This window comes from Hippocampus comes, unplaced genomic scaffold (genome assembly GCF_001891065.2).
Source record: "Hippocampus comes isolate QL1 unplaced genomic scaffold, H_comes_QL1_v1.1 scaffold315, whole genome shotgun sequence".
Classification (NCBI taxonomy): domain Eukaryota; kingdom Metazoa; phylum Chordata; class Actinopteri; order Syngnathiformes; family Syngnathidae; genus Hippocampus; species Hippocampus comes.
Genome location: NW_017805539.1, coordinates 2,307,263 through 2,320,384, shown reverse-complemented (window position 1 = coordinate 2,320,384; position 13,122 = coordinate 2,307,263). Strand labels below are relative to the sequence as shown.

The following is a 13,122-nucleotide window of genomic DNA, read 5'->3' as shown; positions in this document are numbered from 1 at the left end:
GTGACACACACACACACACACACACACACACACACACACACACACACACACACACACACACACACACACACACATGGCCATAGTATGAACAAAAATTCTGCTTTAAAAAAAACAAAAAAAACTCTTTTGACTGTAGATTTGTTGACTTGTGCTGTGCGGGCCCACCTGAGTGTCCACCAGCAGGTTGCGGATGCAGCCGCTGAAACTTGCGTACGGCAGCCGAGAAGACGTCTGCTTCACGCCGCCCAGCTGGAGAGGCTGATACACGTTAAGGTGACTGAACGGGAGGAAAAAGCGGAAGAAGGGATCAAGCACCGGACGGATGGCAACAGTCGGCGGGTGTGTTGCGGTCGTCACCTCTCGTTTCCTGGCGTTTGACCGGCCACCCTGCAGCCGGACTCATCCGCTTCCCGAGAGTCTCCGCCACCGACTCCCTCCGGTTCGCTCACCGGTGCCCCCGAGCACTGATCCAGGACCAGCTGCACAGCCTGAATGACATGCATTGATGACATTTCAAGAGGCTGCACTTTTTTACACGAGTATACTTATTTTTGTGTGTAATTAAGTACATTTCAGAGTTTGTACTTTTTTGTTTAATTTAAGCATATTTCAGAATTCTTTTGTACTTTTTAAACTTTTGTACTTCTGTTTCAGAGTATTAACTTTTTTGCATTTGTACAGAGGTACATTTTAGAGTCTGTAACTTTTTTTTTTTAACTTTTATTATTCAGGTACATTCCATAGGAAACATTTTTATTTCTCCACTCAAGTGCATTTCAAAGTAGTTACTTTTTTACTTGAGTACATTTCAGAGCTTGTGTTATTTATTATATGTTTTTTACTTTTGGAATTGAGTGCATTTCAGAGTTTGGACTTTTTTTTTTAAATTATATTTTCAGAGTACTTTTGTACTTAAAAATAGAAAAAAAAAGAAATCAGTTCTACTCTTACCAGAGTCTATCTGTCTACTTAAGTAGAATTGCTTTTGCCACGTCTGCTTGTTATTTGTTATTGTCGACGTTGCGGAGTGAGCAAGTTCCTGTTTCCAACCTTGCCATCGCTGATGACGTCGAGTCGATGCCAGCGGCGGTCTGCCACGTTGGATTTAGGCGGAAGCTGCAGGGTGAGAGTTCCGGAGCCGTGATTCACGTTCAGGACCGGCACGCCGTTCTTCAACTCTGCGTGGAAAAAAAACATTTCTTGATTCCACGTTGTCATTATACGAATGCACGCTAGGGGGCAGCCATCAACTATGCATCACAGAAAGCTTGGAACGACAGAAGGCATGTGGACAGAAGTATTGGGACACCAAGAAGAAGAGAAAAGCGGCTTGCTTCATTCTTGACACCGGCCGAAAGTGCTATTACATGACCACAGTTCTGAAATATGTGCTGCTGCATTAATTTTGCTGAAGTTTAGTGATAGTTAATCAATTTGACAAAAAAAAAAAATGTTGGGTTTTTTTTTTTTTTGGTTACAAATTTTAACAAGTTTCAAGCTTAAAAACTTATCATGGTATAACAATGTGGGTTTGTGTGTAAAACTGAGGAAAAAAACAATCAAACAAATCCAGGTGGACCATATTCAAAACACTTCACTTTGTCCACATTATGTCACATTATGTTCGATTACATTCTTAAAAAAAAAAAAAAAAAAAAAAAGCTGTAATGGATTTGCAAAAATGTAAAAAAAAATTTTTTTAAAAGGATCCAGACGTAACATTTTGAGAGTTCTTCATTTTTTTCCACGTGTTATGTCACACATTGCTTTATTCCAAAATGGAATGAATTTGCTTCGATTTTTTTTTCAAAGCAAATATTGTTTTTATGTTGATTCAATTTGATTTCACGTTGTCGTCATGTAGTTTGGTGGATAGAATTTGGATATTTTTGGACAAAGTGAATGAAGTGCTGTGAATACTTTTTTCAGCTGCACTGTAAAGTGATGACGCTTGTGTGTTTAACTGCTGTTGTGGCTGATGAATCCCATTAAGAAACAGCACGAAAGCGGTCGGTCAATTCTTCCGTGCTGCTTTCAACATCCTCATGTCCGCCACCGCTATCGAACGCGTTTAACGACAAAAGCACTCCAGTGATCAATGAGGCAGCCATATTTGATTTCCCCCCCGTGGCCGGGAAAACGACGACAAGCCTGCGGGCGAGATAATTACATAAGTTTAATGGCGGCAGATTATGCAAGACGTGTCTGGGAAAAGGCCAGAGGCGGCGGTGGGGCGGGTTAATCCTATAACGCCACATCAGGACCAACGGGAGGTGACATTAACGTCCCATGATGCTCTTTGTCTGCTGACACGCTGCATTGATCCCATCCCATTGTTACGGAGAACAAGAGGATCAGCATGTTTGATAAGTACAAATCCAAGGTTTTAGAAACTACAGGCAGGTAGTCCTTATTTATGAAAATATATGCAATAAAAATGAGATCACAGAAAAACTGGCGGGTTGAGGACGGTGACCGAATTGAGTCATACTCATTGACGTCGGTGGGTGGGGGTTTGGATGGTGGCGACGAGAACTTGGATGATGCTAATGCCAAAGAGATAGAAGGGACATTAAATGAGGTAAACAGGCACGGATGATATTATGTGCCAGGGCAATTTAGTGTCAGCTAATGCTAACATTAGCGCACATCCAGCGGTAGCAGCAGGAGGACTCATAAATGTTTTAACAGCACCTTAGGCTTAAATTGCTTAACAATCTGCTCATCGCGCAGGTCATTTTTTTCCCCTCTCACGCCACTTGACCGCAATATCAAGACCACCCCCCCACCCCCCCTTAACTCACACACAAAATCTCTCAATGGATTTGCACTTGGTTAGCAGAAAATTCTCATCCCTGTTTAACTGATTGAGCATAAATTAAAAAAATTACAACATCAAACCGGTAACATTTCGTTTTTGCCAACACTCCATCATGATCAAGTCATGCTAGCAATGCAGCTGTCTTGGCAGTGCCGTGCATGCACGTGAGTAACCTGGGGGCTTTTCTTTGGGCAGGGAAGCGAGGGAGAGGAAATTAAACGAGGCGACGTTCAAATCTTGACTTGAACCTCCATCATCTATCATTCACTCGTTTCCCTTCGCCCTAATCAATCTACTGACTCACCGATAGAAATGAAATCTTGGGACTCTCCCGGTTGCGCGGTGCGTCCTAGTGGTCCATTGTAGAGCAACAGCCCGTCGGCCGCCTCGGTCAGGAACTCCACGGAAATGTGGCTCCGGAAGCACGGCGCCAAGGCGGGGAACCAAGCGTAGCCCCCGCCACCGAAGCTGTGCTTGGTCTGCTGACACTCGGGCCCGTCGAACATGGGCGGACACTTGCATCTGGGGTGAGGAAATATATTTGTGTCAAAATTTGATACAGCCATCGTTTTTCTTCTTCCTTTCCTAATTTTTATTATTATTATTATTATATTTTATGACTGCGACCCCCCCCCCCCACCCCTAAAAACTAACAACCGGCTGACCACTTGACCAGAGAGCTGACCAACTACAGGTTGTAGTCAAACTTGGATGTGCCATGTGATGTTTGACAACAAAACACACCGCGTAAATTTGGAGACCGCCACAGAGGCTTGCGTGGCTCACCTGTAGCCCAGCGGACTATCTTGGCAGGTGCCCCCGTTGAGGCAGGGGTTGTTTGGGTATGACGAGCAAGGCAGGTGCACGGCCTCGCGTCCGCGGCAACCACACCGCGCCGCGGTCTTGGCCGGCAGGGAAACCAAAGACACGTTGCCCCTGCTGAGGGCCGTCGGGGTCTGACCGAAGGACACTTGAGTGGAGCAACCTCCGGATTGAGCGCAGTCGGCGTGGGGGCAGTCGTCCACGCCCACCTGGGAGATGGACACGCCCAGCATGGCTTCCAGCTGAAAAAGACAACACGAAAAAAATAAAAAATGTGTACTTGATGTCATACTAACAATCCAAACCTAAATGTAGACAACACTTAAAAGTTAAACCTCATTCACCCAAATTGACCACCGAGACAATCCTGAGGAAGTTTGCATTTCTATTTATTTGTAATTTTTTGGCAAAAGGCTGTATGTGATCACAATGAGGTCTGAATACAATTCAAGGACTCGGGTTTCGGGATATATTTTAGGGGGTTAGGGCTCGGTTTTGGGGCTAAGATTTAATTTGGGTTAGGATTAAAGCATCAAAATAATATCAGGGTTAGATTCAAGGGATCAGGGTATGGTTGCTGAAGTTAGGATTTACGAGTGCGCTTTAAGATTTCGGGTTGGTTATAAATCTAATCTGTGTCTCGCAATTTGTACAATTTGCTGTGAACCCACTTGGTTTGACTTTGGTGGAGGTCTGTGATCTGCTGAGTGACCGTTTAGTGTGAGTGTGTGTACATGGATGACTGACTTTCAGCACATTGAGTTGGGGTCAAGCAAGCAGCTGCTCTCAGGCTTTTAAAGCATCTTAAGCATTCATGTACATGTGTGTTCGTGTGTTCGTCTGTGTGTGTGTGTGCGTGTGTGTGTGAGACATGGACATCCACTTAGTGACACACGGTTGAGTGTGAAACTGCTGTACAGTATTGACCCGCAATGTGTTCAATGCTTGACAGTGTATGAAGTGCACATGTGCAAACAAATCTTGAACTGCTTCTGTCTTACGTTCAGCGTTAGCTCACAAACTGACTGACCGACTAACCAACTACCTCCTGGAACTAAATGAGTGACCATCTAACTACCTCTCGGGGATGAACTTATTTACCAACTAACAGACTAACTTTTGTAACTAACTGAATGATTGACAAAATAACTCGCTGAAGTCAAAAAGTAACTGACCAACTACTTTATCACGCTACCTTAATTAAAAATAAAAGCAGAGCTTACAAACTAACTGACCAAACAACAAAGTGACGAGCAAAACTCACATAATTTCCTTACCAACTAACTGGCTGACTAACCGATCGACCAGCGAACTACTATAATCGACTGGCTGATCAACTGACCGGATGACCAACTAACCCACTGACTAACCAACTACATGACCAACCGACCAAATAACTGAGTGACTTTTATAAACAATCAACAACGGCCGAGCGGCGAACTAACTGACCAGGTGAATCAGCAACGACTCTAATTTAATAGTAACTGGCCAAGTCAAGTCAGTAACTTTTGGGGTTAAAAACAAATGTTGTTGTTTGACAAGACAGTTTGTAGTGACCTAAAGCGAAATGTAAAATGTGTATAAAACCGCATGTGATTAAAAGTAGGGGTGTTGATTGTTGACTTGGTGGAGGTCACCTTTGCTTTATTGGCCGCCACGAAACCATGCAGTTTCTCGGCCTTGTAATACGGCGAGCCATGCGCGGCGAACCACACGCTCAGCTCCCTCTCCCGCTCTGGGCCGGCGTCTTCCACGGAGAAGACGTGGACCTTCTCCGGGCTCGTCTGGAAGAGATCGGCCAGCATCCGACCTAAATGGGAGAAGCGGATCTCCTCGCCGCCTCTGGACAAGAACAACTCTTCTACCGTCATATCTGTGAGGAGAACAAAGAGAGAACGCTCTCTCAGACAGCATTGAGCAACTTTTGAAAGAAGCACTTTTAAGTGGACCCTGTCTGACTAGTATGGTGGATTGGATTCCATCTGTTCACTAACTAACTGATCGACCGACTGACCAACCGGCCAAACAACCGAGATACCAACGACTCAACAAACTGGCTTGTAGCTGACGAGCATACGAACAACTGACTGACTGATTGACTGAGTAACGAATGGACTAAATGACCCACTTTCTGACTAAATTGCTGTGTGACGAACTAACTGATCGAAAAACATGATTTACTGGCTGACTGAATAAGTAACAAGCTAACTACCGTCTTTTCCGCACAATAAGGCGCTTCGGAGTATTAGGCGCACCTTCAATGAAGGGCCTATTTTAAAATTGTTGTCATATTTAGGGCACACCGTATGATAAGGTGCATAGAATAGACGCTACAATTGTGGCTGCAGTTGCGTTATGCATCCACTAGATGGAGCTACGCTAAAGGGAATACAATACAATACAGCTTTATTTCTATTGAGCTTTCACAACCGCTGCAGCTGTAACAAAACGCTTCACAGAACATTTAAAATACGATGTCCACCAAATCAGAATATTGATCCATGTATAAGCCGCACCGGATTATAAGGCGCACTGTCGGCTTTTGAGAAAATTGAATGCTGAAGTGAGGAAAATATGGTAAATATCTATCCAATGGACCAACTGACCAACTAATGGACCAATAGACTAAATAAAGGAATGAACTAACCGATCAACTGTCTGACTCCTTGGCTGACTGAATAACTAAATACCTGACTGACCAACTAACCAACCAAGTAGCCGACGAACCATTGACCGACGTAGAAACCCGTCAACTAACTGACCAAGAGACGAACTCCTGTACTGAACTAACTGCCCAACAACCCTTCCAACAAGAAAGCCCAAGCTTTCCCGGCTGTGCTCTTACTGCGTAGTCGGAGGGAGGCGGCGTTCCGCAGCGCTTCCTGCGGCAGCTCGATCACGTCCACCTGCGCTGTGGATGTGACGTCTGGCCAGGCAGGATCGGATACGCGTACCTGCAGCTGGTAGGAGCCAGGAGGGACCCCCTCCCTGATGCTCAGCTGGCCAGAACTGTGGTTCACGCTGAACAACCTGGGCAGAGACAGTGATTGAAATGTTTGGATAGAATTTTTTACAATGTGGCTTGTCTTTTTCTGTCCTTTTTGGTCATCTTTTGCCTTTTATATGAATGTCTAAAATAATACATGGACCATGTTTATATAAGTGGGTTTTTTTCTAGCCAATAAAAGCACCATTTAGTTTAGTCATCCAAGCTTGCAAATGAAACACTCTATTTCCCCTCCATTATGTTTTCAGCAATATTTGAAATTATGTTCTGAGTGATGTTTCAAAAAATAAAAGTCTTCCTTCGTGCCTTCGTTACCCAGGCAACGAGCAAGGACGAGTTATGTCATGGCACCTTGCCCAGACATCCTGTAGTTGTATAAAATATTAAATCTCTGCATTAAAGTGAGTTCTTTTTCCACTAAACTGTCTCACTAATGTTTCATCGGGTTGGAAGATGTCGAACATATACTGTACAGGGTGGGCCAAAAGTCCATTTACACTTTTTAAATGAACATATTGAACTGAGGAATGAGCGGAGGTGGCGGGTGTGTGCAATGACTGAAAGGAAGGAAAGAAAGAAGGAAGGGAGGAATGACGGAAGACGGTTGAAAGAAGAGAAGACGGGCCGAAAGACAGGGTGGAGAGAAACGGCGGAAGGATGGAAGGTAGAAAGGAAGAAGGAGGGGAACGAGGAAGGAGAGAAGAAATGAATGAAGGAAGGAAAGAGTGAAGAAAGGAGGGCAAGAAAGAAGAAGGGAAGGAAGAGATTAGGGTCGAAGGAAGAAAAGAAAGAAGGAAGGGAGGAGGGAAGGCAGGAAGGAAAGGAGGGGAAGGAAAAAGTAGGAATGAGGAAGGAAGGGTGGAGGAAGGAAGGAAGGAAATAATGAAGGTTTGAATGAAGGAAGAAGGAAAGAAAGTCAGAAAGGAAGGAAGGAAGGAAGTGCTCAGCACTCTTTTCAAGTCTCCACCAGCTCACACACACACACACACACACACACACACACAAACCCTGTTAAAACGAAAACACTGACCATGAAACCGTAATTTTAAATCTTCTCGCTCTGGCTTGAAATCATGATTTGAAACCTTCACCCAGGCTATAAACCCTACTTTGAATCCCTACAATTTTCTTGAAAGCCTACTTTTTAATAAAAACATGATTCTAAAGGCTAAACTATGTTTGATTGATGTATTTGCAACAAAGAAGTGTAAATGCAGTTACACTTGTGTGAATGTGAGTTTTATTTTTTTAAGTGTGTACCACACCTACTTTTGGCTCACCCTGTATTTATGTCCATATTATGAAAGGCCCAGTTGAAGATGAGAGCAGATGTGCTCTGTGGTCCAACACGTGTGCTCAGAGCATCTTGATTTGGAACCGCTCACGCTCTGCCGCACCGGAGACGTCAACGCGGCCCGGCTACCATGTTGGATGCGCGCCATCGCGCTCGTGTAGCGTTCAAACATACGCACGCCGGCTCCGACGCCGCCCCCTTTAGACTGTGCGCCAGATGGGCTCATTAGTGGCGACTGAAAGCCAGCCAAAACGTGTCCGACGTGTCGACGGCACCGCCGCCACCCTTGGATTTAGACCCGAAAGACGTCACATGCTGCGCCCAAAGCGCGTCAGCCGGCTGCGTTGCGATGGAGATCCACAGCGTGATGTAAACAATCGCGTTTAGCACTAAGCGGCCAAGTACGGAAAACCGTTTGGCCATTTTGAATCATCCCAGATGCAGTATGTATTGAACAACAATGGTGGGGACACCACAACAAAAAATGTCAATGACTCAATTACTCACGGTGTCAAACTCAGGGCCCGGGGGCCGGATGTGGCCCACCACCTCATTTTATGTGGCCCGCAAAAGCAAATTAAACATGTCAACTTCCATTATTGCTCGCTAAAATCTGTAGCAAAATTTAAAATTCTCATTTGCAATAAATAAGAAGGATATTGGAAGCATTTTCTTGAAACCAACCCTTAATGACAGTAACGTAAACAATATATCACAATACGTTATTTTTGACTCAGTCATCACAGCCCTCCAAGGGAAACGGTAATTATAATGTGGCCCATGACTAAAATAAGTTTGACACCCCTGAAATAACTCTGGTGTTTAATGTTATCCTTCAGAGCCCCCCCCGCGCCCCTCACCCCTTACGTCCGCGCCATCTACATTTGAGTAAGGAAAGGCCCTTGGGTCACTATTTGTGAAAATATGACCAGTTCTATAAGGAGCAGGATGAGCAGCAGCTTGTCTAATATTGTCTGTTGCTTGTGGTCCCTCGTTGGAGGTGTCAAGTCAGAGGCTTGACAGGGGAAATTTCAATCTATCTTTTAAGTATAAATAGCTCATATCCTCCTCCACTCTTTATTTTTTCCCCCCTCACTCTTCTTCCGCAAGTTTGCATGTCACCGTGTCTTTGTCACAGTACACCCACCTTTGTACTGTGTGCCTTACTCTGGTTTAAATCTGTCACTTTCTCTGCTTCTAGCTCCCCATTTTTTTGTTATGCTCATTCATCACCAAATGTGCAGAGAAAAGCCTTTTTGGTTTAAATCGACGATACTTCATTGACTTCATTTGAAAATTTGGAGTGGAGTTATAAATTTCCTGTAGCGTACCCCCGCTTCAAATTTGGTAGCGATTAGCGTTGGGAAAATCTTTACGGCAGGTTTGTCTTGGACCCTGGAAATTGCCAAAATGAGTCAAAAATAGTCGCTGGAAACCATAACGGCAGACTTTCTGTGTCTTTTTGAAGATATTTTCCTTCAGCTTTTTTTTTTGTGGGTCGACTTGTGATTGATATAAGTGATGAAATTTCAAGTTGCATAATCAAACTGGTTTTGTCAAATTAATTCGTATTTATTTAAATTCCAGTGTGTGCAGATGACAAGTTCATCTTTCAAGGACACCTGGAAATGTACCGAAGACTGACGCTTACAACCAAAATGGGGACTTGCTTTGTCTTTTCAGTCATGGTTACTTGAGTTCACTTGAAACTAATTTGGTTTCGTGTTCGGTCCCGGTCCCGGTCCCAGTCCGGTCCAGTCTAGTTTAGTTTAGTTCAGTTAGGTTCAGTTTAGTTTAGTTTAGTTCGGTTCACTTGTGATAATAATGTTGCTCAGTGAAACTAGTGTCAACGTAGAGTTTTCCAAAAAGTAATCATTCGTGAGTCTGGGTGAGAAAGTGCTTGTCGATTGTTAGAGAAGTAGGAAGTGCTGTATTATAGAGCTTGACAGCAATTGTTGAGCAGGACAATTACCATTGTTTTTCTCAGCTCTCGCAGGAGAATCACATTTTTTGGAACAAAAATCTGGTACACTCAAATCGTTAACACCCTACTGTACCGGGATGGTTTGCCTTCAAATTGGTACGTCTTCTCGCTCCAGTCGTCGAGATCTGGGGATGGGATTTGGCCCAGCACTGTCGTTGGCAGGATACCTGATTTCCAACAAGAGAAAGTCCAAAACAATAAATTAGCTTTGAAAAGGAATCAAAGAAAAATATATGTATGTGTAGAAAAAGATTAAAGGGAGTCTGTAAATTAAAAAAAAAAAAAAAAAAAAAAAAAAACGCTTCATCCTTTGGACTAAGTTAGGGTGGCTGACAGCTGGTCAGAACTACTAAATAAGTGATGTGTTCTGCAGCGAGACAGCGGAAGCACTCGACTGTGACAAAGCGGTCTTATGATCTCAGCGGTGGTTGTTTGGATGGTGTCGAGGACACACGGGGGGAATGTAAAGGTTAGGACGACAAGTCACACAAAGTTCATCATCAAATCCTTGGTCGTAATCAGTTGACGACAAACGTAAAAGAACCTGCAAGTCACCCCAAAAAAAAAAAAAACAATCCAAAAAGTTTTGAAACCAAACAGGTCCTAGAACGCATTTTTCTTGTCATGATCTTGGCAGCCAGCATTGTCTTGAACAGCGTGTTCCAAACACTGTAGAAAATGATCCTATATTTCAATAATGGCACAACATAAGAGGTCAGCTTTTTTGGATCCAGACTCAGCAGTTGATTTGCGTCCCTAAAACAAAAGGACAGTTTTTTGAAGTCACCGATGCCCAAATTCTGAACAGAGAAGTTTGAAAGGAGTGTGAAAGATGCCATGTCTGACACTTAGGCAGAGGAATTTTACAGCAAATTTCTCACACTTCCTCCACAAGGATTGTCTCTCACTATGGGTAAAGTGGCTGCTAACAATGCGTTTGCCACCAGGCAGGCTAATGACCGATCGTTATGCAAGACATTCGCCAGTCACACCTTATTTATATCGTCTCTCAATCGTGGGCCGGTCTGGAAAGTAATGTCATGGATAAGACGGGAGTTCTCTGTTAACCCTTTCATGCACCAATAATGATAACCTGTAACCTGATAACAGGATAGTAACCGCTGTCCCTGAAAAGGGTTAAGGTGAAATGTTTTCAACAACCAACAAGATGCCGCCAGTAGTCTCCATTCAGTTTGTGGAGATAACCATTAATTGAAAGACTGAGAATCCAAACAGACAAAGTTTGATGGTGCATACCTTCGTAACTGTACACTATGAAGTTGGCGTGCCCTGGTGAGTGGGGGTGGTCGTTCCGGTCTCCGATGACCACCGTTAGCGTGCTGGTGGAGCTCATGGCGGGCGAGCCGCTGTCGATCATGAGGATAGGGAGTCGGTATTCCTTTCGGCGCTCGCGGTCAAATGTCCGCAGGGCGGTGACGGAGGCGCTGCCGTTGCGAAAGTCGGTCAGGTTGAAGTCGGCCGCGTCGGCGGTGAGCGGAAGAAGACGTATGGAAAAAGGTCCACCGTTAGAGGAGAGATCGCGGTCGGTGGCGTGCAGCAGCAGCGAGCTGGCGTTCATCCACACCGCCTGCGGGGCTGCTGTGTTCTCCCACACCACCGGCCTGTAGGGGGCCTCAAACTCCGGCCCGTTGTCGTTGACGTCCAGCACGGTTACCATGACTATCGCTGTGCCAGTCAGGCCTGGGCTGCCGGCGTCCGTGGCGAGGACCATGACCCGATGCTGAGAGATTTTTTCCCGGTCCAAAGAGTTCGCCACCACCACCCAACCGGATTGGTCCACGAGGAACTGATCGTAGGGGTCGGACTCCTTGGCGATACTGTAAGAAAACCGTCCGTTTTGTCCAGAGTCCAGATCGGTAGCCATCACCTGGGCAACAATAGTGCCCACAGGAACGTCCTCGGACATGGCCGGCGACTCGTAGAACTGCGGTAAGAAGACGGGAGCGTGGTCATTGGCGTCCTCCACCTGCACCAGACAGTACGCCAGGCTGAAGAAATCCGCATCCTCGGCCTTCAGAGTAAGATTGAAAGTCCTCTCCTGGGGCTTCTCAAAGTCCACTTTCTTCTTGAGCTTGATTACGCCGCGTCGGTTCACCTTGTCAGTCTCCACCAAGAACTTCCTGTCATCGTCACCCCCCACAATGCTGAAGGTCACTACGGCATTCTCGTCCTGGTCTCCATCGGTGGCGGACACCACGAGAACCTCGCTGTTCACCTCCAGGTCCTCAGTTACCTGAAGTAGAAAGCAAGTATTAGTGGCTTCATGAATCTCTCAGGGTATTTCCTGATTATAAAATCTTCGACCGCCTAGCTTCGAGCAAACCCTTGAAATCTCGAAGTCGCTTGTATGAACGGTCATAATGGTACCACCTATGTTTCAATTTCGGCCAAGAAAAACCTAGAGGATAATGTTATGAGAGAGCGATGAACACACCTGGGTGGTGTAGACCCTCTGGGAGAAGATGGGCGGGTGGTCGTTAACGTCCGAAACCAGGATGGTGGCAGTCCCTGTCCCAGCCAAACCCCCGCCATCCCGGGCCTCCACAACCACCAGATAGCGCTCCTCCGCCTCCCGGTCGAGGGAGCGCAGCACGGTATAGATGGTTCCCGTGGTGGCGTTGATGGAGAAAAGGTTGAGGTTGATCTCGTTGCGGACGTTCTTGACGATGCTGTAGCTCAGTGCTGCGTTCTTGCCTTCGTTGGGGTCGTCCAAGTCCATAGCTCTCATCTCCATGACGGAGGTGTCAGCGGGGGAGTTTTCAGGCACTTGGCCAACAAAACAGCCATCCACTTCCAGCGCCGGGCACGGGAAGAAAGGCGCGTTGTCATTGATGTCGCGTACCTCCAATAGGACGTCCGCGAATCCGGTGAGTCCCGACCCTCCCTCATCTGTGGCCAGGACCAGGAACCTCCAGGCTGGACGTTCCTCCCGGTCTAGACGGCGTTGGGCGTAGATACTCCCGGTGCGCTCATTGATAGTGAACTCACCGCCTGCGCCTTGGCCATGGAGGGAGTAGCGCAGAGCAGTCTGGTCGGCATCTTGGTCAGGATCGGTGGCGGAAACCTGGAAAAATAGGAACCGCAGTCCTCCATGAGTTCAGGACAAACAAGCATTGACACTCACATTCCCGACTTTGGGCAATTTAAAATCACGGTTGAGCCGATGCAGCTTT

General features: G+C 45.8%; 1 protein-coding gene across 1 annotated transcript in view; it reads right to left on the bottom strand.

The window, feature by feature from the left end:
* Positions 1 to 13,122, bottom strand: part of LOC109521002 (putative neural-cadherin 2) — an 83,183-nt gene that overhangs the window by 4,290 nt on the left and 65,771 nt on the right. Inside the window, exons 18-27 of the mRNA XM_019878581.1 lie at positions 12,384 to 13,013; positions 11,186 to 12,182; positions 10,002 to 10,095; positions 6,489 to 6,673; positions 5,281 to 5,516; positions 3,608 to 3,885; positions 3,126 to 3,343; positions 1,051 to 1,178; positions 358 to 488; positions 166 to 277 (exon numbers count right to left, since the gene is read on the bottom strand). Of these exons, the coding sequence (XP_019734140.1) occupies positions 166 to 277; positions 358 to 488; positions 1,051 to 1,178; positions 3,126 to 3,343; positions 3,608 to 3,885; positions 5,281 to 5,516; positions 6,489 to 6,673; positions 10,002 to 10,095; positions 11,186 to 12,182; positions 12,384 to 13,013 (3,009 nt within the window). The remainder of the gene's footprint in view (positions 1 to 165; positions 278 to 357; positions 489 to 1,050; positions 1,179 to 3,125; positions 3,344 to 3,607; positions 3,886 to 5,280; positions 5,517 to 6,488; positions 6,674 to 10,001; positions 10,096 to 11,185; positions 12,183 to 12,383; positions 13,014 to 13,122) is intronic.